Source organism: Oncorhynchus gorbuscha, linkage group LG12, assembly GCF_021184085.1.
Source record: "Oncorhynchus gorbuscha isolate QuinsamMale2020 ecotype Even-year linkage group LG12, OgorEven_v1.0, whole genome shotgun sequence".
Taxonomy (NCBI): Eukaryota; Metazoa; Chordata; class Actinopteri; order Salmoniformes; family Salmonidae; genus Oncorhynchus; species Oncorhynchus gorbuscha.
This window is the reverse complement of record NC_060184.1, coordinates 5,245,969-5,271,158: the sequence shown is the minus strand read 5'-3', so window position 1 is coordinate 5,271,158 and position 25,190 is coordinate 5,245,969. Positions and strand designations below refer to the sequence as shown.

The following is a 25,190-nucleotide window of genomic DNA, read 5'->3' as shown; positions in this document are numbered from 1 at the left end:
TACAACTTGACTGAGTCCACCTGTGGTAAATTCAATTGATTGGACATGATTTGGAAAGGCACACACCTGTCTATATAAGGTCCTACAATTGACAGTGCATGTCAGAGCAAAAACCAAAGCCATGAGGTGGAAGGCATTGCCCGTAGAGTTCAGAGACAGGATTGTCCCGAGGCACAGATCTGTGGAAGGTACCAGAACATTTCTGCAGCTTTGAAGGTCCAAGAACACAGGGGCCTCCATTTGTAATTAAATGGAAGAAGTTTGGAACCACCAAGACTCTTCCTAGAGCTGGCCGCCCAGCCAAACTGAGCAATCGAATGGAGAAGGTCCTTGCAAAAGGACAACCATCTCTGTACCAATCAGGCCTTTATGGTAGAGTGGCCAGACGGAAGCCACTCCTCAGTAAACGGTACATGACAGTCTGCTTGGAGTTTGCCAGAAATAACCTAAGACTTTCAGACCATGAGAAACAAGATTCTCTGGTCTGATGAAACCACGATTGAACTCTTTGTCCTGAAAGCCAAGCGTCACTGTCACACTGTATAATGATAGGAGGCAGGCACAGGAATATGTCATTGGAGGTTTTATTTCTCCACTGAAAAATAAAGTATGTCATGAAAACGATGGGGACGAAGCCCAAAAGTGTTATTTTTGTTATATTACTGATATTGTAACGGTATTTGTTGTCTGAAGAGGAATCATCGGACCAAAGCGCAGCATGGTAAGTGTTCATGCTTTCTTTATTAAAACTCAACACGATAACAAAATATAACAAAGAGAAATAACCGAAACATTCCTGAAAGGTGCAGACCACTAAACAGAAATTAACTACCCACAAAAAACCCTTGTGGGGAAAAAGCTACCCAAGTATGGTTCTCCAATCAGAGACAACGATAGACAGCTGTCCCTGATTGGAGAACCACACCCGGGCCAAAACAAAGAAATACAAAAACATAGAAAAATGAACATAGAATGTCCACCCCAAATCACACCCTGACCAAACCAAAATGGATCTCTAAGGTCAGGGTGTGACAGAGATATTTATATATAAGTGGCTACAATTCACAAGAGATTTAATAGAACAAGATCATTTGGGACCAAAACTCTCTAGCTCAGGTGATTTTTTTTAAAATACATTTGTGTGTGTGTGTGTGTTTATATATAACACAGGGATGTAATCCAAACAAAAGAGCGAGGTGTAAACCTCTAAATGTGTGGGTATGATTTTCAGTGGCAGGGACTGGGAGACTAGTCAGGTTTGAGGGAAAGATGAACGGAGAGATCCTTGATGAAAACCTGCTCTAGAGCACTCAGGACTGCAGACTGGGGCAAAGGTTTACCTTCCAACAGGAAAACAACCCTAAGCACACAGCCAAGACAATGCAAGACAATGCAGGAATGGCTTCAAGACAAGTCAGGGCGGCAGGTAGCCCAGTGGTTAGAGTGTTGGACTAATAAAGGTTGCTAGTTTGAATCCTCGAGCTGACAAGGCAAAAATCTGTCGTTCTGCCCCTGAACAAGGCATTTAACCCACTGTTCCTAGGCCGTCATTGAAAATAAGAATTTGTTCTGAACTGACTTAAAAGGTTAAAAATATATATATATATTAAAAAGTGTCGTTGAGTGGCCCAGCCAGAGCCTGGACTTAAACATGATTGAACATCTCTGGAGAGACCTGAAAATAGCTGTGCAGTGACTCTCCCCATCCAACCTGACAGAGCTTCAAAGGATCTACAGAGAAGAATGGGAGAAACTCCCCAAATACAGGTGTTCCAAGCTTGTAGCATCATACCCAAGAAGACTTGAGGCTGTAATCGCTGCCAAAGGTCCTTCAATAAAGTACTGAGTCAACAGTCAGAATACTTACATAAATGTCATATTTCAGTTTTGTAAAATTGCCTCTGCTGAGGGTAGGCTACCAGCAGTGGTGCAGGCCTATTCTACACAAAACACAGCCCTAAGTGTTTCTAAAATCCCCTATGGGGAAAATGAATGGTGGAAAACCGATTGGAACCTTTTCTTTGTTTTACCGCTAGGTTTTATGGGTATTATGACTCACACTGTAGTACTTTATTGCCGGCTGCATACAATGCATTTGGACAGTAAGATTAACTCAATACCGCCAGCTGCCGGCCTTTGGGCTCCCCTCAACAAATACCTAATTTATAGGCACTTCGGAACCTCGTCTACTTCAACCGCAAGATGGCACTGTGGATTTTCCCACCAGCTCAGTTCTGACACATTTCCATGCTTGTTAAACTTCAGCAGGAAGTTATCGTAAACAATGGCGGACTGTGGAGAAGCAGGTGAGTCTGAAATGACAGCTGTCATCATACTTTAAATAAAAACACACGAGGTACCAGTCTGGCTACAATATCACGGAATTAACTAACGTGGCAACTCGTCTGCTGTGAATGTTGTCCATGTTACTGCAGAGTTGTAATTAGCTCGCTAGCTAACGTTAGCCTGGGATGTGATGGGCTAGTAGCTAACGTTAGCCTGGGGAGTGATGGGCTGGTAGCTAACGTTAGCCTGGGATGTGATGGGCTGGGATGTGATGGGCTAGTAGCTAACGTTAGCCTGGGATGTGATGGGCTGGGAAGTGATGGGCTAGTAGCTAACGTTAGCCTGGGGAGTGATGGGCTAGTAGCTAACGTAGCTGGGTCCTTCTGTAGCTCAGTTGGTAGAGCATGGCGCTTGTAACGCCAGGGTAGTGATGTTCGATCCCCGGGACCACCGTTAGCCTGGGGAATGTATGCACAGCTGACTGTAAGTCGCTTTGGATAAAAGCGTCTGCTAAATGGCATATATTATTATTATATATTATATTTATTATATTGATGGGCTAGTAGCTAACGTTAGCCTGGGAAGTGATGGGCTAGTAGCTAACGTTAGCCTGGGGAGTGATGGGCTAGTAGCTAACGTTAGCCTGGGAAGTGATGGGCTAGTAGCTAACGTTAGCCTGTGGCTTCACTGTTACATGTTGCCGATTTAATATTGCATCATTCATATTGGTTGTTACTTGAACCAACATAGTTAAACGCTTTTACTCGTTGACTAGTTTTAGGCTGGGTATTTCTGTACAGCACTTTGTGACATCAGCTGATTGTAAGAAGGGCTTTATAAATACATTTGATTGATAGTTTATGCACACGAACCTTAGATACCGAGCCAGTTAAAGCTATAAGGCTAGTTAGCCACCTACCTGGCTAGTTAGCCACCTACCTGGCTAGTTAGCCACCTACCTGGCTAGTTAGCCACCTACCTGGCTAGTTAGCTACCTACCTGGCTAGTTAGCCACCTACCTGGCTAGTTATCTAGCAAGATCGCACTGTCAGCTGGCTATGCAAGATGCAACTGGATGCAAATGCAACTTCGTCGTCATTACGACACTGTGTTACAGATGGACCTGTGAAGAAAGATGACATCGTACGCGCTAAAGTAAGTATCATTCCAAACCAAAAAGTGAATTCAGTTTTTCCAAATTACAACAAAAATGTCATGAAATGGACAATATTGTCAATAGCATATACATATTGTCCACTGTCCCAACGCGCTAACCACTTGTTTCTTTCTGCTGTTAATACGCATCACTTTCAGAATGAAGGGAAGGAGTTGACCAAAGAGGAGAAGCAACGGCTGAGGAAAGAGAAGAAACACCAGAAGAAACAGAAGGAGGAGAAGCGCCTGTCAGAAGGAGCGAATGAAAAGAAGCCTGTCGCTACATCGCAACCTGTGGCGACACAGAAAGGTGTTCTAGTCTGGTTCCATATTGTGTCCTCCATGCTGTAACCTACTCTTCTACTGTTGTCAACATGTCTTCAATGTTCTACTTGTATCATTTTATATCTTTGGAAAAACAAATACCAATAGTTGTTGACTAATTTCCATAAAGTGCTAGCTTTCTTCATTGGTCCATTTACCCATGAATCCTATCCAGCATCCACTTCATTGGTCAATGCACCGGTCTGTCTCTGTCCCCAGCTCCCACAGTGTTACCTGCCTCTGCACCAATACCTGTGCCTGTCTCAGGAGCTCCCTCCCACTCCTCTCCTGCCCCCTCGCCAGCAGACAAGCCAGCCAAAAGCAGAGCTGAGCAGAAGGCAGAGAGGAGAGCAAGGCAGGAAGCTGATAGAGCCTCTAAACAACAGAGTTGCTCCTCCAGCAGCAAGACCAAGGCTCCTCCAAGTGAACTAAACCCAGGTACAACACGACTTCTGCTGGTGGACCTGTGGAGCACCTTGTTGACTTGTGATATGATATATCTTATTGTCCTACAGGGGAAATTACTTGGACAATTAAAGAGTGCTGCTTCTTTCATTTACATGCATACAATCAACATATAATAACCCCCCCCCCCCCAATCACCCCCCTCCTTATCTTAACCCCCCCATACATCACCATACACACAAAAGTGAATGAGTTGATGCCATGACAGGTTGTGACTAGGGGACAGTTCTACATGATGAAGGTCCTACAGGACAGGCTGTGACTAGGGGACAGTTCTACATGATGAAGGTCCTACAGGACAGGCTGTGACTAAGGGACAGTTCCACATGATGAAGGTCCTACAGGACAGGCTGTGACTAGGGGACAGTTCTACATGATGAAGGTCCTACAGGACAGGCTGTGACTAAGGGACAGTTCTACATGATGAAGGTCCTACAGGACAGGCTGTGACTAGGGGACAGTTCTACATGATGAAGGTCCTACAGGACAGGTTGTGACTAGGGGACAGTTCTACATGATGAAGGTCCTACAGGACAGGCTGTGACTAAGGGACAGTTCCACATGATGAAGGTCCTACAGGACAGGTTGTGACTAGGGGACAGTTCCACATGATTAAGGTCCTACAGGACAGGTTGTGACTAGGGGACAGTTCTACATGATGAAGGTCCTACAGGACAGGTTGTGACTAGGGGACAGTTCTACATGATGAAGGTCCTACAGGACAGGTTGTGACTAGGGGACAGTTCTACATGATGAAGGCCCACAGGACAGGTTGTGACTAGGGGACAGTTCCACATGATGAAGGTCCTACAGGACAGGCTCCAGTCTATTAGTCTCTTTAATCTGCCTCTTGACTTCTAAGGGTATCCCCTATTGAAAAACACATTGGACTTTTACAACGTGAAATAGTATGTCCCATTTATTCAAAGATTGCTTCCTGTCCTTGTTAGTGGTGAAGAGACTTCCGGAACATGTCCAAGTGGACGACCCTGCAGTGGTGAAGAGACTGGCCAAGAAGTTGGAAAGACAACAGGTTTGTGGCAATGTTATTGACATTCTACAATATCCTCCTCAAGGCACTGCTTGACTAGCAGACGCTCCTATCCAAAAATTACTTACAGGAGTAAATTAAGGTTTAGTGTCTTGCTCACATTCTGATTTTTTTGTTGTTGTTGACATAGTAGGGTCAGAGATTTGAACCAGCAACCTTTCGGGTTAGTGGCCCAACCTTCTTAACCGCTAGACTACCTGCCACCCCTAACTTGCTAGTACCACTGAGGTTAGTCATCTCAGTACAGATTTACATTGTCAGTGTTTCCCCTAGATTCATTTCCAGGCAAGGCGCACACCCCACAACAACATCCAGTGCCTTTATAACCAGCACTATAAGGCTATATAATGGTCTGGGGAATAATTGGATTAGTTATACATGAAAATATAAACTCAGGAAAAACAGGAATCGTCCCTTCATCAGGACTCTGTCTTTCAAAGATCATTCAAATCCAAATAACTTCACAGATCTTCATTGTAAAGGGTTTAAACACTGGTCCCCAGGCTTGTTCAATGAACCATAAACAATTAATGCACATGCACCCGTGGAACGGTCATTAGGACACTAACTGTTTACAGACGGTAGGCAATTAAGATAAGTTATGTAAACTTAGGACACTAAAGAGGCCTTTCTACTGACTCTGAAAAACACCAAAAGAAAGATGCCCAGGGTCCCTGCTCATGTGCGTGAACGTGCCTTAGGCATGCTACAAAGTGGCATGAGGACTGCAGATGTGGCCAGGGCAATAAATTGCAATGTCCGTACTGTGAGACGCCTAAGACAGAGCTACAGGGAGACAGGACGGACAGCTGACCGTCCTCTCAGTGGTAGACCACGTGTAACAACACCTGCACAGGATCGGTACATCAAAACATCACACCTGCGGGACAGGTACGGGATGGCAACAACAACTGCCAGGAACGCACAATCACCCCATCAGTGCTCAGACTGTCTGCAATAAGCTGAGAGAGGCTGGACTGCAGGCTTGTAGGCCTGTTGTAAGGCAGTTCAGGGCTTGTAGGCCTGTTGTAAGGCAGGTCCTGACCGGACATCACGGGCAACAGCGTCGCCTATGGGCACAAACCCACCGTCGCTGGACCAGACAGGATTGGAAAAAAGTGCTCTTCGCTGACGACTCGCGGTTTTGTCTCACCAGGGGTGATGGTCGGATTTGCATTTATAATCGGAGGAATGAGCGTTACACCAAGGCCTGTACTCTGGAGCGGGATCGATTTGGAGTTGGAGGGTCCATCATGGTCTGGGGCGGTGTGTCACAGCATCATCGGACTGAGCTTGTTGTCATTGCAGGCAATCTCAACGCTGTGCGTTACAGGGAAGACATCGTCCTCCCTCATGTGGTACCCGTCCTGTAGGATCATCCTGACATGACCCTCCAGCATGACAATGCCACCAGCCATACTGATTTTTCTGTGCGTGATTTCCTGCAAGACAGGAATGTCAGTGTTCTGCCTGGCCAGCGAAGAGCCCGGATCTCAATCCCATTGAGCACGTCTAGGACCTGTTGGATGAGAGGGTGAGGGCTAGGGCCATTCCCCCCCCACCCAGAAATATCAGAGAACTTGCAGGTGTCTTGTTGGAAGAGTGGGGTAACCTCTCACAGCAAGAACTGGCAAATCTGGTGCAGTCCATGAGGAGGAGATGCACTGCAGTACTTAATGCAGCTGGTGGCCACACCAGATACTGACTGTTACTTTTGAGTTGGACCCCCCCCCTTTTTTCAGGGACACATTATTCCAATTCTGTTACTCACATGTCTGTGGAACTTATTCAGTTTGTCTCAGTTGTTGAATCTTGTTATGTTCATACAAATATTTACACATGTTAAGTTTGCTGAAAATAAATAGTGAGTGACAGTGAGAGGATGTTTATTTTTGTTTTGCTGATTTTATAAGCAGCAAGCTAAACTTCACAGCACTAACTACCTGTGCTTCTATTCATTTAGCCACATGTTTATTCCAGACGCACAGCGCCACTATAAAGGTACTAGGTATCAAGGTTCAACTTGTGTGTTGTTAAGTTTAGATTTTTACCGTTTTGGTCAAATCAAATTTTATTGGTCACATACACATGGTTAGCAGATGTTAATGCGAGTGTAGCGAAATGCTTGTGCTTCTAGTTCCGACAATGCAGTAATAACCAACGAGTAATCTAACCTAACAATTCCAAAACTACTACCTTATACACACACAAGTGTAAAGGGATAAAGAATATGTACATAAAGATATATGAATGAGTGATGGTACAGAACGGCATAGGCAAGATGCAGTAGATGGTAGAGTACAGTATATACTTATCAAGGCACCGTCATCTTACCTACCTTCCTGAGATAATGACACTAGTGTGTCTGTCTTTATACTTGACTGTAGAAAGAGAGAGAGAAACATGTTGGTACATGAATCCAGGGTGCTGTACAACACTGTTCCAGTAGGTAGTGCTGTACAACACTGTTCCAGTAGGTGGCGCTGTACAACACTGTTCCAGTAGGTGGTGCTGTACAACACTGTCCCAGTAGGTGGTGCTGTACAACACTGTTCCAGTAGGTGGAGCTGTACAACGCTGTTCCAGTAGGTGGCGCTGTACAACGCTGTTCCAGTAGGTGGAGCTGTACAACGCTGTTCCAGTAGGTGGCGCTGTACAACGCTGTTCCAGTAGGTGGCGCTGTACAACACTGGTTCAGTAGGTGGCGCTGTACAACACTGTTCCAGTAGGTGGCGCTGTACAACACTGGTTCAGTAGGTGGCGCTGTACAACGCTGTTCCAGTAGGTGGCGCTGTACAACGCTGTTCCAGTAGGTGGCGCTGTACAACGCTGTTCCAGTAGGTGGCGCTGTACAACACTGGTTCAGTAGGTGGCGCTGTACAACACTGTTCCAGTAGGTGGCGCTGTACAACACTGGTTCAGTAGGTGGCGCTGTACAACACTGGTTCAGTAGGTGGCGCTGTACAACACTGGTTCAGTAGGTGGCGCTGTACAACACTGGTTCAGTAGGTGGCGCTGTACAACACTGTTCCAGTAGGTGGCGCTGTACAACACTGGTTCAGTAGGTGGCGCTGTACAACACTGTTCCAGTAGGTGGCGCTGTATTTCCTTGTTTTGTGATTAGCTCTGCTGCCCTACAGCACACAGTCTGCTTGCTGTGCAGGATTTGATATGTTGTACATTTATTGTAGAGATCAGGAAGTATTCACGGCCTTTTACTTATTCCATATTTTGTTGTTACAATTCAAATTGATTTATTTTCTATCTACACAAAATACTCTTGTCAAACTGAAACTAACATTTAAAAAAAAAAGTGTGTGAAAAATAAATCCCTAATATATCTTGATTTAGATAAGTATTCAACCCCCTGTGTCAATAAATGTTAGTCACCTTTTGGCGGCGGTAACAGCTGTGAGTCTTTCTGGGTAAGTCTCTAAGAGCTGTGAGTCTTTCTGGGTAAGTCTCTAAGAGCTTTGCACATCTGGATTGAACAATATTGTCAAAAGAAAATTCAAGCTTTGTAAAGTTGGCTGTTAATCATTGCTGGACAGCCATTTTCAAGTCTTGCAAAAAAAGATTCAATTTTATTTTAAGTCAAACTATAACCAGTCCACTCAGGAAGATTCAATGTCATCTTGGTAAGCAACTCCAGTGTAGATTTGTCCAGCGGAAAGGTGAATTTGTCTCCCAGTGTCTGTTGGAAAGCAAACTGGACTAGGATTTTGTCTGTGCTTATCTCTATTCCGTTTCTTCTTATCCTGAAAAACTCCCTACTCCCTGCTGATGACAAGCATACCTATAACATGATGCAGCCACCACCATGCTTGAAAATATAGAGAGTGGTACAATGTGTTGCATTGGATTTTCCCAAAATATAATGCTCTCTATTCCGGAAAAACAGTTAATTTCTTTGCCACATGTTTTGCAGTTTTACTTTAGTGCCTTATTGTAAACAGGAAGCATGCTTTGGAATATTTGTATTCTGTAAAGGCTTCCTTCTTTCACTCTGCCATTTAGGTTAGTATTTTGGAGTAACTACAGTGTTTATCCGTCCTCAGTTTTCTCGTATCACAGCCATGAAACTCTGTAGCTGTTTTAAAGTCACCATTGGCCTCATGGTGAAATCCCTGAGGGGTTTCCTTCCTCTCCGGCAACTGAGTTGGGAAGGACGCCTGTATCTTTGTAGTGACTGGGTGTATTGATACACCATCTAAAGTGTAATTAACAACTTCACCTCAAAGGGATTTTCGGTAGGCCGTCATTGTAAATAAGAATTTGTTCTTAACTGACTTGCCTCGTTAAATAAATATATTCTGTTGGAAAATCTCCCTGTTTTTGTGGTTGAATCTGTGTTTGAAATTCACTGCTCGACGGAGGGACCTTACAATTATCTTTATGTGGGGTACGAAGATGAGGCAGTCATTCAAAAATCCTGTTAAACACTATTATTGCACACACTGAGACCATGCAACTTATTGTGTGACAAAGGGGTTTAAAACCTTATTGACTTAAGACATTTCAGCTTTTCATTTTTAATTCATTTGTAAAGATAAAAAAAAACATGATTCCACTTTGACATTATGGGGTATTGTGTGTAGGCCAGAGACACAAACAAAATGTGGAACAAGTCAAGGGATGTGATTACTTTCTGTTTGATGTGTGTGTGTTTCAGATCCCTCTACGATCCGAGTATGGCTACAAAGTTAGCCTGTTCTCTCACCTGCCCCAGTACAGCCGCAAAGCCCCCCTCACCCAGCAACTCAGGTAACTTCCTACCTGCCCCCCTCACCCAGCACCTCAGGTAACTTCCTACCTGCCCCCCTCACCCAGCACCTCAGGTAACTTCCTACCTGCCCCTACCCCCCTTTCACCTAGCAACTCAGGTAACTTCCTACCTGCCCCTACCCCCCTTTCACCTAGCAACTCAGGTAACATCCTACCTGCCCCTACCCCCTTTCACCTAGCAACTCAGGTAACTTCCTACCTGCCCCTACCCCCTTTCACCCAGCACCTCAGGTAACTTCCTACCTGCCCCCTCACCCAGCACCTCAGGTAACTTCCTACCTGCCCCCTTTCACCCAGCAATTCAGGTAACTTCCTACCTGCCCCTTTCACCCAGCAACTCAGGTAACTTCCTACCTGCCCCTACCCCCTTTCACCCAGCACCTCGGGTAACTTCCTACCTGCCCCTACCCCTTTCACCCAGCACCTCGGGTAACTTCCTACCTGCCCCTACCCCCTTTCACCCAGCACCTCGGGTAACTTCCTACCTGCCCCCTTTCACCCAGCACCTCAGGTAACTTCCTACCTGCCCCCTTTCACCCAGCACCTCAGGTAACTTCCTACCTGCCCCCTTTCACCCAGCAACTCAGGTAACTTCCTACCTGCCCCCTTTCACCCAGCACCTCAGGTAACTTCCTACCTGCCCCCTTTCACCCAGCACCTCAGGTAACTTCCTACCTGCCCCCTTTCACCCAGCACCTCAGGTAACTTCCTACCTGCCCCCTTTCACCCAGCAACTCAGGTAACTTCCTACCTGCCCCCTTTCACCCAGCACCTCAGGTAACTTCCTACCTGCCCCCTTTCACCCAGCACCTCAGGTAACTTCCTACCTGCCCCTACCCCCCTTTCACCTAGCAACTCAGGTAACTTCCTACCTGCCCCCTTTCACCCAGCACCTCAGGTAACTTTCACCCAGCTACCTGCCCCCTCACCCAGCACCTCAGGTAACTTCCTACCTGCCCCTACCCCCTTTCACCTAGCAACTCAGGTAACTTCCTACCTGCCCCTACCCCCTTTCACCCAGCACCTCAGGTAACTTCCTACCTGCCCCCTTTCACCCAGCACCTCAGGTAACTTCCTACCTGCCCCTACCCCCCTTTCACCCAGCACCTCAGGTAACTTCCTACCTGCCCCTACCCCCCTTTCACCTAGCAACTCAGGTAACTTCCTACCTGCCCCTACCCCCTTTCACCCAGCAACTCAGGTAACTTCCTACCTGCCCCTACCCCGAGCCCCCCTCACCCAGCAACTCTGGTAACTACTTACCTGCCCCCTCTAGTTGGCATGTTGTGGTTTTTGTCTCAACCATCTGAAGTTGAAGCTGAGCCAATCAGAGGACTTGGGCGTGGAGAACAAATCTCTAGCTCTCCGCTCCGGCCCGCCCCCTTGTAGTCATAGTACTGATTTCCACATAGACGACGCCTATTAATTAGAATAATCATTACCCCTAAATGTAACGTAGAAAGTGTCATTGAGACCACCTCCAAGTCATCTATGATCAGGAAATGGCAGTTACAGGCTCCAACTTCCTGAGGGGAAAGTTGACTGACCACCCCCCCCCCCGACCTCCCTATTCCCAACGTTCGGCCTACATCAGCACCACCTCGTCAGAATACCCTAGGGAGTACTCTGGGGTTTATTCAATCCGCAAATCTGTTTCAAAACGTTTCTTAAACAGAAGCAAACTGAGCAAATCGGGGAGGGACTAACCTGAATTTATCAAATATAATGTTGTTTTAGTTGCAAAACTTTCCTGTGTGGATAATTTACTGATGATAGTTGCTTCTAACACTGATATACACTGATATATATATATATATATATATATATACACTGATATATATATATATATACACTGATATACACTGATATATATATATATATACACTGATATACACTGATATATATATATATATACACTGATATACACTGATATATATATATATATACACTGATATACACTGATATATATATATATACACTGATATACACTGATATATATATATATATATACACTGATATATATATATATACACTGATATATCACTGATATATATATATATATATATATATACACTGATATACACTGATATACACTGATATATATATATATATATATACACTGATATATATATATATATACACTGATATACACTGATATATATATATATATACACTGATATACACTGATATACACTGATATATATATATATATATACACTGATATATCACTGATATATATATATATACACTGATATACACTGATATATATATATATATATACACTGATATACACTGATATATCACTGATATATATATATATATATACACTGATATATATATATACACTGATATACACTGATATACACTGATATATATATATATATACACTGATATACACTGATATATATATATACACTGATATATCACTGATATATATATATATACACTGATATACACTGATATATATATATATATATATATACACTGATATACACTGATATATATATATACACTGATATACACTGATATATATATATATACACTGATATACACTGATATATATATATATATACACTGATATATCACTGATATATATATATATATATACACTGATATATCACTGATATATATATATATATACACTGATATATCACTGATATATATATATATATACACTGATATATATATATATATATATACACTGATATATATATATATCAGTGTATATATATATATATCAGTGTATATATATATATATCAGTGTATATATATATATATCAGTGTATATATATATATATCAGTGTATATATATATATATCAGTGTATATATATATATATCAGTGTATATATATATATATCAGTGTATATATATATATATCAGTGTATATATATATATATCAGTGTATATATATATATATCAGTGTATATATATATATATATCAGTGTGTATATATATATATATCAGTGTATATATATATATATATATATCAGTGTATATATATATATATATATCAGTGTATATATATATATATATCAGTGTATATATATATATATATCACTGTATATATATATATATATCACTGATATATATATATATACACTGATATATATATATATACACTGATATACACTGATATATATATATATATACACTGATATATCACTGATATATATATATATACTGATATATCACTGATATATATATATATACACTGATATACACTGATATATATATATATATATATATACACTGATATATATATATATATATATATACACTGATATATATATATATATATACACTGATATACACTGATATATATATATACACTGATATACACTGATATATATATATATACACTGATATATATATATACACTGATATACACTGATATATATATATATACTGATATATCACTGATATATATATATATACACTGATATATATATATATACACTGATATACACTGATATATATATATACACTGATATATATATATACACTGATATACACTGATATATATATATATACACTGATATATCACTGATATATATATATATATATATATATATATATATATATATATATATATATATATATATACACTGATACACTGATATATATATATATATACACTGATATATATATATATATATACACTGATATATATATATACACTGATATACACTGATATATATATATATACACTGATATACACTGATATATATATATATATACACTGATATACACTGATATATATATATATATATATACACTGATATATATATATATATACACTGATATACACTGATATATATATATACACTGATATACACTGATATATATATATACACTGATATACACTGATATATATATATATACACTGATATATATATATATATATACACTGATATATATATATACACTGATATACACTGATATATATATATATACACTGATATATCACTGATATATATATATATACACTGATATATATATATACACTGATATATATATATATATATATACACTGATATACACTGATATATATATATATATATACACTGATATATCACTGATATATATATACACTGATATACACTGATATATATATATATATATACACTGATATATCACTGATATATATATATATACACTGATATATATATACACTGATATATATATATATACACTGATATATATATATATATACACTGATATATATATATATATATATACACTGATATATATATATATATATACACTGATATATATATATATATACACTGATATATATATATATATACACTGATATACACTGATATATATATATATATACACTGATATATCACTGATAGCTTGTACCTTTTTTGACTGTGTGTAATTGTTCTGTCCGGCAGCATTCCCTCTACTGTGATCCACCCCTCCATCGTGCGTTTGGGTCTGCAGTATTCCCAGGGCATCGTGGTGGGATCCAACGCTCGCTCTGTAGCCCTGCTCCACGCCTTCAAACAGGTACAGTACTACTGACCCCAGGCCTGCTCTTAGTTCTAATCCTCCTCGGCTGTATATCTGAAGTAGCCAAACGGGTACAGTACTACTGACCCCAGGCCTGCTCTTAGTTCTAATCCTCCTCGGCTGTATAACTAACATATTAAATGGTTTTACAAGACAATCCACTGTTTTAACCATTTCGGTGGTGATCTCTGTCCCGTCCATACAGGTGATCAGGGACTATACTACTCCTCCTAATGAGGAGCTGGCCAGAGACCTGGTCAACAAGCTCAAGCCCTATATCAGGTACAGGATCTACAGCCCATTTCTCAAATCATCTCCAGGGCTCCACATTAACGTTCTCTTGTCCAGGACAAGTTATTTATTTTTTTATTTAAAAAAATATGATGTTCATGCAGGGTAGCCTAGTGGTTAGAGTGTAGAGGCGGCAGGGTAGCCTAGTGGTTAGAGTGTAGAGGCGTCAGGGTAGCCTAGTGGTTAGAGTGTAGAGGCGGCAGGGTAGCCTAGTGGTTAGAGTGTAGAGGCGGCAGGGTAGCCTAGTGGTTAGAGTGTAGAGGCGGCAGGGTAGCCTAGTGGTTAGAGTGTAGAGGCGGCAGGGTAGCCTAGTGGTTAGAGTGTAGAGGCGGCAGGGTAGCCTAGTGGTTAGAGTGTAGAGGCGGCAGGGTAGCCTAGTGGTTAGAGTGTAGAGGCGGCAGGGTAGCCTAGTGGTTAGAGTGTAGAGGCGGCAGGGTAGCCTAGTGGTTAGAGTGTAGAGGCGGCAGGGTAGCCTAGTGGTTAGAGTGTAGAGGCGGCAGGGTAGCCTAGTGGTTAGAGTGTAGAGGCGGCAGGGTAGCCTAGTGGTTAGCGCGTTGGACTAGTAACCCGAAAGGTTGCTAGATCGAATCCCTGAGCTGTCAAGGTAAAACCTCTTGTCGTTCTGCAACTGAACAAGTCAGTTAACCCACTGTTCCTAGGCCAGTTAACCCACTGTTCCTAGACCAGTTAACCCACCAGTTAACCCACTGTTCCTAGACCAGTTAACCCACCAGTTAACCCACTGTTCCTAGACCAGTTAACCCACCAGTTAACCCACTGTTCCTAGACCAGTTAACCCACCAGTTAACCCACTGTTCCTAGACCAGTTAACCCAGCAGTTAACCCACTGTTCCTAGGCCAGTTAACCCACTGTTCCTAGGCCAGTTAACCCACTGTTCCTAGGCCAGTTAACCCACTGTTCCTAGGCCAGTTAACCCACTGTTCCTAGGCCAGTTAACCCACTGTTCCTAGGCCAGTTAACCCACTGTTCCTAGGCCAGTTAACCCACCAGTTAACCCACTGTTCCTAGGCCAGTTAACCCACCAGTTAACCCACTGTTCCTAGGCCAGTTAACCCACCAGTTAACCCACTGTTCCTAGACCAGTTAACCCACTGTTCCTAGACCAGTTAACCCACTGTTCCTAGACCAGTTAACCCACTGTTCCTAGACCAGTTAACCCACTGTTCCTAGACCAGTTAACCCACTGTTCCTAGACCAGTTAACCCACTGTTCCTAGGTCAGTTAACCCACTGTTCCTAGGCCAGTTTACCCACTGTTCCTAGGCCAGTTTACCCACTGTTCCTAGGCCAGTTTACCCACTGTTCCTAGGCCAGTTTACCCACTGTTCCTAGACCAGTTAACCCACTGTTCCTAGGCCAGTTTACCCACTGTTCCTAGACCAGTTAACCCACTGTTCCTAGACCAGTTAACCCACTGTTCCTAGACCAGTTAACCCACTGTTCCTAGACCAGTTAAGCCACTGTTCCTAGACCAGTTAAGCCACTGTTCCTAGACCAGTTAAGCCACTGTTCCTAGACCAGTTAAGCCACTGTTCCTAGACCAGTTAAGCCACTGTTCCTAGACCAGTTAAGCCACTGTTCCTAGACCAGTTAAGCCACTGTTCCTAGACCAGTTAAGCCACTGTTCCTAGACCAGTTAACCCACTGTTCCTAGACCAGTTAACCCACTGTTCCTAGACCAGTTAACCCACTGTTCCTAGGCCAGTTAACCCACTGTTCCTAGGCCAGTTAACCCACTGTTCCTAGGCCAGTTAACCCACTGTTCCTAGACCATTTAACCCACTGTTCCTAGACCAGTTAACCCACTGTTCCTAGACCAGTAAACCCACCAGTTAACCCACTGTTCCTAGACCAGTTAACCCACTGTTCCTAGACCAGTTAACCCACTGTTCCTAGACCAGTTAACCCACTGTTCCTAGACCAGTTAACCCACTGTTCCTAGACCAGTTAACCCACTGTTCCTAGACCAGTTAAGCCACTGTTCCTAGGCCAGTTAACCCACTGTTCCTAGACCAGTTAACCTACTGTTCCTAGACCAGTTAACCCACCAGTTAACCCACTGTTCCTAGACCAGTTAACCCACTGTTCCTAGACCAGTTAACCCACTGTTCCTAGACCAGTTAACCCACTGTTCCTAGACCAGTTAACCCACTGTTCCTAGGCCAGTTAACCCACTGTTCCTAGGCCAGTTAACCCACTGTTCCTAGACCATTTAACCCACTGTTCCTAGACCAGTTAACCCACTGTTCCTAGACCAGTAAACCCACCAGTTAACCCACTGTTCCTAGACCAGTTAACCCACTGTTCCTAGACCAGTTAACCCACTGTTCCTAGACCAGATAACCCACTGTTCCTAGACCAGTTAACCCACTGTTCCTAGACCAGTTAACCCACTGTTCCTAGACCAGTTAACCCACTGTTCCTAGACCAGTTAACCCACTGTTCCTAGACCAGTAAACCCACTGTTCCTAGACCAGTTAACCCACTGTTCCTAGACCAGTTAACCCACTGTTCCTAGACCAGTTAACCCACTGTTCCTAGACCAGTTAACCCACTGTTCCTAGACCAGTTAACCCACTGTTCCTAGACCAGTTAACCCACCGTTCCTAGACTAGTTAACCCACTGTTCCTAGGCCAGTTAACCCACTGTTCCTAGGCCAGTTAACCCACTGTTCCTAGGCCAGTTAACCCACTGTTTCTAGGCCGTCATTGAAAATAAGAATTTGTTCTTTAACTGACTTGCCAAGTTTAAATAAAGGTAAATATAATGCACATAAATAAGCCTATAGGTTAAAGTATAGGTGATATGTATATTGTCTACAGCCTCATGTCCAACCATTGAGGGAGGAGCCACAAAAAAAATGTAGCAAACTTTAACGAGACTTTTAATTAGATAAATATTGGCAAAACACTAGTCATGTTTGAGAAATATAATGAACATTAATGTCGACGCACGGTGTGTTCAGATCAAATACACAAGAGCGGAGAATGAAAGACCGTGTGTTCGTTCACTGGACATCTCCCACCTTGAATCTGAGCAGAGGCGCTCAGCATTTTGGAAACTATTTCACCATCAACTTAACTGTTTAAAACATGGATGTTTTATGTCATTTTTTTATGAAGCATGTCTTGCGTAGCCTAGCCCAAGTAGCCTAGCCTCAGAACAAATTCTTATTTTCAATGACGGCCTAGGAACAGTGGGTTAACTGCCTGTTCAGGGGCAGGACGACAGATTTGTCAGCTCGGGGGTTTGAACTTGCAACCTTCCGGTTACTAGTCCAACGCTGTAACCACTAGGCTACCCTGCTGCCCCGTGACCTGAGCTTTTGTCATACTTGTCCAAATGGACAAATGGCTACAAAAGTTAATGTCAACCCCTGATTTAATATGAAGCTGATTTGAAGAAATCATGTCAAACATTTTGTGTATTTTACTTTTGTTTTTGCAGTTTTCTCAATCAGTGTCGCCCCCTGTCGGCGAGCATGGGCAACGCAATCAAGTACATCAAGAAAGAAATCTCCAATATTCCTAGTCAGTTCAAAGAAGAGGAAGTGAGTTTCAGAATACAGTTTCAATTCTTGTTTGTTAAAAAGGCCAGTTTCAGTTTCTTGGTCACATTTTAACTCATCATGTCCTTTTTTTTATGGCAACAACCATTTTCTCTCTCTCTCTCTTTTCTAGGCGAAGACCAAACTGCAGACGTGTATAGACCGTTACATAAACGAAAACGTAGTTCTGGCTGCCAAGGCGATCTCTAAATACGCCATAGAGAAGATCAGTGACGGAGATGTTATTCTAGTTTATGGATGGTGAGATCTGACGTCTGGCATTTTATCTGACAGGACATGTGGATAGGAAGTGGATAGGAAGTGGATAGGTGGTCACCACTCTGCCACCCAGCCACTCTGCCACCCAGCCACTCTGCCACCCAGCCACTCTGCCACCCAGCCACTCTGCCACCCAGCCACTCTGCCACCCAGCCACTCTGCCACCCAGCCACTCTGCCACCCAGCCACTCTGCCACCCAGCCACTCTGCCACCCAGCCACTCTGCCACCCAGCCACTCTGCCACCCAGCCACTCTGCCACCCAGCCACTCTGCCACCCAGCCACTCTGCCACCCAGCCACTCTGCCACTCAGCCACTCTGCCACTCTGCCACCCAGCCACTCTGCCACCCTGCCACCCAGCCACTCTGCCACCCTGCCACCCAGCCACTCTGCCACCCAGCCACTCTGCCCCCCAGCCACTCTGCCCCCCAGCCACTCTGCCCCCAGCCACTCTGCCCCCCAGCCACTCTGCCCCCCAGCCACTCTGCCCCCAGCCACTCTGCCCCCCAGCCACTCTGCCCCCAGCCACTCTGCCCCCCAGCCACTCTGCCCCCCAGCCACTCTGCCACCCAGCCACTCTGCCACCCAGCCACTCTGCCACCCAGCCACTCTGCCACCCAGCCACCCTGCCACCCAGCCACTCTGCCACCCAGCCACTCTGCCACCCAGCCACTCTGCCACCCAGCCACTCTGCCACTCTGCCACCCAGCCACTCTGCCACCCTGCCACCCAGCCACCCTGCCCCCCAGCCACTCTGCCCCCCAGCCACTCTGCCCCCCAGCCACTCTGCCACCCAGCCACTCTGCCACCCAGCCACTCTGCCTGAAGCACAGAGAAGCTCTCCCTGTAACCATCCCTATTACTTGAATTGATTCCAATCCTCTCCGCTTTACAGTAGTGCCTAGGGTGTAGGGGTCTGGGGGTTGGTTTTACAATCCAGTAGTGATCGTCTAGTGATCGAGCTGTTCTCCACCTCTGTAGCAGATCTGAGACCAGGTTAGGTGTCATTAAGGAAGGCATCAGTTATTGAGTTCTCATGTCTCTTCTCCCCCTCTGTAGCTCGTCCCTGGTGAACCACATCCTTTGCGAGGCATATGATAAGAGCAGGAAGTTCCGTGTGATCGTTGTGGACAGCCGGCCTCGTCTGGAGGGAAGGGAGGCTCTGAGACGTCTCGTACAGCGAGGCATCAGCTGCACCTACGTCCTCATCTCTGCCCTCTCGTACATACTACCTGAGGTAACCTAGGTCCTCATCTCTGCCCTCTCATACATACCACCTGAGGTAACCTAGGTCCTCAACTCTGCCCTCTCATACATACCACCTGAGGTAACCTAGGTCCTCATCTCTGCCCTCTCATACATACCACCTGAGGTAACCTAGGTCCTCATACATACCACCTGAGGTAACCTAGGTCCTCATCTCTGCCCTCTCATACATACCACCTGAGGTAACCTAGGTCCTCATCTCTGCCCTCTCATACATACCACCTGAGGTAACCTAGGTCCTCATACATACCACCTGAGGTAACCTAGGTCCTCAACTCTGCCCTCTCATACATACCACCTGAGGTAACCTAGGTCCTCATCTCTGCCCTCTCATACATACCACCTGAGGTAACCTAGGTCCTCATACATACTACCTGAGGTAACCTAGGTCCTCATCTCTGCCCTCTCGTACATACTACCTGAGGTAACCTAGGTCCTCATACATACCACCTGAGGTAACCTAGGTCCTCATACATACCATCTGAGGTAACCTAGGTCCTCATACATACTACCTGAGGTAACCTAGGTCCTCATCTCTGCCCTCTCGTACATACTACCTGAGGTAACCTAGGTCCTCATCTCTGCCCTCCCGTACATACTACCTGAGGTGATCTAGGTCCTCATCTCGGCCCTCTCGTACATACTACCTGAGGTGATCTAGGTCCTCATCTCGGCCCTCTCGTACATACTACCTGAGGTGACCTAGTCCTCATAGATACTACCTGAGGTGATCTAGGTCCTCATCTCGGCCCTCTCGTACATACTACCTGAGGTAACCTAGGTCCTCATCTCTGCCCTCTCATACATACCACCTGAGGTAACCTAGGTCCTCATACATACCACCGGAGGTAACCTAGTCCTCATACATACTACCTGAGGTAACCTAGGTCCTCATCTCTGCCCTCTCATACATACTACCTGAAGTGACCTAGGTCCTCATCTCTGCTCTCTCGTACATACTACCTGAGGTAACCTAGGTCCTCATCTCTGCTCTCTCGTACATACTACCTGAGGTAACCTAGGTCCTCATACATACATGCCCTCTCGTACATACTACCTGAGGTAACCTAGTCCTCATACATACCACCTGAGGTAACCTAGGTCCTCATCTCTGCCCTCTCGTACATACTACCTGAGGTAACCTAGTCCTCATACATACCACCTGAGGTAACCTAGGTCCTCATCTCTGCCCACTCATACATACCACCTGAGGTAACCTAGGTCCTCTGCCCACTCATACATACCACCTGAGGTAACCTAGGTCCTCTGCCCTCTCGTACATACTACCTGAGGTGATCTAGGTTCTCCACTCGGCCCTCTCGTACATACTACCTGAGGTGATCTAGGTCCTCATCTCGGCCCTCTCGTACATACTACCTGAGGTGATCTAGGTCCTCTGCCCTCTCGTACATACTACCTGAGGTGATCTAGGTCCTCTGCCCTCTCGTACATACTACCTGAGGTGATCTAGGTCCTCATCTCGGCCCTCTCGTACATACTACCTGAGGTGATCTAGGTCCTCATCTCGGCCCTCTCGTACATACTACCTGAGGTGATCTAGGTCCTCATCTCGGCCCTCTCGTACATACTACCTGAGGTGATCTAGGTCCTCATCTCGGCCCTCTCATACATACTACCTGAGGTAACCTAGGTCCTCATACATACCACCTGAGGTAACCTAGGTCCTCATACATACCACCTGAGGTAACCTAGGTCCTCATCTCTGCCCTCTCATACATACCACCTGAGGTAACCTAGGTCCTCATCTCTGCCCTCTCATACATACCACCTGAGGTAACCTAGGTCCTCATCTCTGCCCTCTCATACATACCACCTGAGGTAACCTAGGTCCTCATCTCTGCCCTCTCATACATACCACCTGAGGTAACCTAGGTCCTCATACATACCACCTGAGGTAACCTAGGTCCTCATCTCTGCCCTCTCATACATACCACCTGAGGTAACCTAGGTCCTCATCTCTGCCCTCTCATACATACCACCTGAGGTAACCTAGGTCCTCATCTCTGCCCTCTCATACATACCACCTGAGGTAACCTAGGTCCTCATACATACCACCTGAGGTAACCTAGGTCCTCATCTCTGCCCTCTCATACATACCACCTGAGGTAACCTAGGTCCTCATACATACCACCTGAGGTAACCTAGGTCCTCATACATACCACCTGAGGTAACCTAGGTCCTCATCTCTGCCCTCTCATACATACCACCTGAGGTAACCTAGGTCCTCATACATACCACCTGAGGTAACCTAGTCCTCATACATACTACCTGAGGTAACCTAGGTCATCTCTGCCCTCTCATACATACTACCTGAGGTAACCTAGGTCCTCATCTCGGCCCTCTCGTACATACTACCTGAGGTAACCTAGGTCCTCATCTCTGCCCTCTCGTACATACTACCTGAGGTAACCTAGGTCCTCATCTCTGCCCTCTCATACATACTACCTGAGGTGACCTAGGTCCTCATCTCGGCCCTCTCGTACATACTACCTGAGGTGACCTAGGTCCTCATCTCGGCCCTCTCGTACATACTACCTGAGGTGATCTAGGTCCTCATCTCGGCCCTCTCGTACATACTACCTGAGGTGATCTAGGTCCTCATCTCGGCCCTCTCGTACATACTACCTGAGGTGACCTAGGTCCTCATCTCGGCCCTCTCGTACATACTACCTGAGGTAACCAATATATTTATTGTCTACTAGGTAACCTAGTCCTCATACATACTACCTGAGGTAACCTAGGTCCTCATCTCTGCCCTCTCATACATACTACCTGAGGTAACCTAGGTCCTCATCTCTGCCCTCTCGTACATACTACCTGAAGTGACCTAGGTCCTCATCTCGGCCCTCTCGTACATACTACCTGAGGTGGTCTAGGTCCTCATCTCGGCCCTCTCGTACATACTACCTGAGGTGACCTAGTCCTCATAGATACTACCTGAGGTGATCTAGGTCCTCATCTCGGCCCTCTCGTACATACTACCTGAGGTGATCTAGGTCCTCATCTCTGCCCTCTCATACATACTACCTGAGGTAACCTAGGTCCTCATCTCTGCCCTCTCATACATACCACCTGAGGTAACCTAGGTCCTCATACATACCACCTGAGGTAACCTAGTCCTCATACATACTACCTGAGGTAACCTAGGTCCTCATCTCTGCCCTCTCGTACATACTACCTGAGGTAACCTAGGTCCTCATCTCTGCCCTCTCGTACATACTACCTGAGGTAACCTAGTCCTCATACATACCACCTGAGGTAACCTAGGTCCTCATCTCTGCCCTCTCGTACATACTACCTGAGGTAACCTAGTCCTCATACATACCACCTGAGGTAACCTAGGTCCTCTGCCCACTCATACATACTACCTGAGGTAACCTAGGTCCTCTGCCCTCTCGTACATACTACCTGAGGTGATCTAGGTCCTCCACTCGGCCCTCTCGTACATACTACCTGAGGTTATCTAGGTCCTCCACTCGGCCCTCTCGTACATACTACCTGAGGTGATCTAGGTCCTCATCTCGGCCCTCTCGTACATACTACCTGAGGTGATCTAGGTCCTCATCTCGGCCCTCTCGTACATACTAGCTGAGGTGATCTAGGTCCTCTGCCCTCTCGTACATACTACCTGAGGTGATCTAGGTCCTCATCTCGGCCCTCTCGTACATACTACCTGAGGTGATCTAGGTCCTCATCTCGGCCCTCTCGTACATACTACCTGAGGTGATCTAGGTCCTCATCTCGGCCCTCTCGTACATACTACCTGAGGTGATCTAGGTCCTCATCTCGACCCTCTCATACATACTACCTGAGGTAACCTAGGTCCTCATCTCTGCCCTCTCATACATACTACCTGAGGTAACCTAGGTCCTCATCTCTGCCCTCTCATACATACCACCTGAGGTAACCTAGGTCCTCATACATACCACCTGAGGTAACCTAGGTCCTCATACATACCACCTGAGGTAACCTAGGTCCTCATCTCTGCCCTCTCATACATACTACCTGAGGTAACCTAGTCCTCATACATACTACCTGAGGTAACCTAGGTCATCTCTGCCCTCTCATACATACTACCTGAGGTAACCTAGGTCCTCATCTCGGCCCTCTCGTACATACTACCTGAGGTAACCTAGGTCCTCATCTCGGCCCTCTCGTACATACTACCTGAGGTGACCTAGGTCCTCATCTCGGCCCTCTCATACATACTACCTGAGGTGACCTAGTCCTCATAGATACTACCTGAGGTGATCTAGGTCCTCATCTCTGCCCTCTCGTACATACTACCTGAGGTGATCTAGGTCCTCATCTCTGCCCTCTCGTACATACTACCTGAGGTGATCTAGGTCCTCATCTCGGCCCTCTCGTACATACTACCTGAGGTGACCTAGGTCCTCATCTCGGCCCTCTCGTACATACTACCTGAGGTAACCAATATATTTATTGTCTATGTGTAATCATTAAACTCCCCCTCTCCCAGGTATCTAAGGTGTTCCTGGGTGCCCATGCTCTTCTGGCTAATGGCTACGTGATGTCTCGTGTGGGCACATCTCAGATAGCCCTGGTGGCTAGGACCTTCAACGTGCCGGTTCTGGTCTGCTGTGAGACATACAAGTTCTGCGAGAGGGTGCAGACTGACTCCTTCGTCTCAAACGAGCTTGGTACTGTGGGAGTTATTTGGCCTTGTTGACTTTACTATGACATATAAAGAGCTTACAGTATGGGGTTATCTTTCTAGAGATAATGAAGTAATCTAGTTGATGTAAAGCAAGTCATTTCCATTCTGCTTCTAGTCAACACAGATACGGATGTGATTTCTACTTCGATAGACAAACTTATCCACATTTTAAATTCTATTCTATTCCTAAACTGACTAGACTTGAAACGGCATCGATACAAACTTTAGTAAGCATTAGCCGTAAGACTTTCACTAACCCCTCGCCTTCGACCAATCACTTTCTTTCCTCAGATGACCCCGATGACCTGATGGTGACCCGGAAGGGGAAGACCCAGCTGGAGAACTGGCGTGATGTCATCTCCCTGAGGCTGTTGAATCTGGTCTATGACGTAACGCCGCCAGATTTTGTTGACCTGGTCATCACAGACCTGGGCATGATCCCCTGCACCTCCGTTCCTGTTGTACTCCGGGTCAAAAACTTGGAACAGTAGAGGGGGAGG

General features: G+C 44.9%; 1 protein-coding gene across 1 annotated transcript; it reads left to right on the top strand.

Annotated features, from left to right (window-relative positions):
• The first annotated feature begins 2,185 nt into the window (after positions 1 to 2,185).
• Positions 2,186 to 25,190, top strand: LOC123990475 (translation initiation factor eIF-2B subunit delta-like). Its single transcript, XM_046291021.1, has 13 exons — positions 2,186 to 2,306; positions 3,404 to 3,441; positions 3,601 to 3,751; positions 3,985 to 4,203; positions 5,181 to 5,263; positions 9,954 to 10,045; positions 14,468 to 14,582; positions 14,791 to 14,867; positions 18,346 to 18,448; positions 18,579 to 18,706; positions 19,785 to 19,962; positions 24,493 to 24,673; positions 24,982 to 25,190. Exons 1-13 carry the CDS (start codon positions 2,285 to 2,287, stop codon positions 25,179 to 25,181), a joined length of 1,587 nt encoding a protein of 528 aa, XP_046146977.1. The 5' UTR covers positions 2,186 to 2,284; the 3' UTR covers positions 25,182 to 25,190.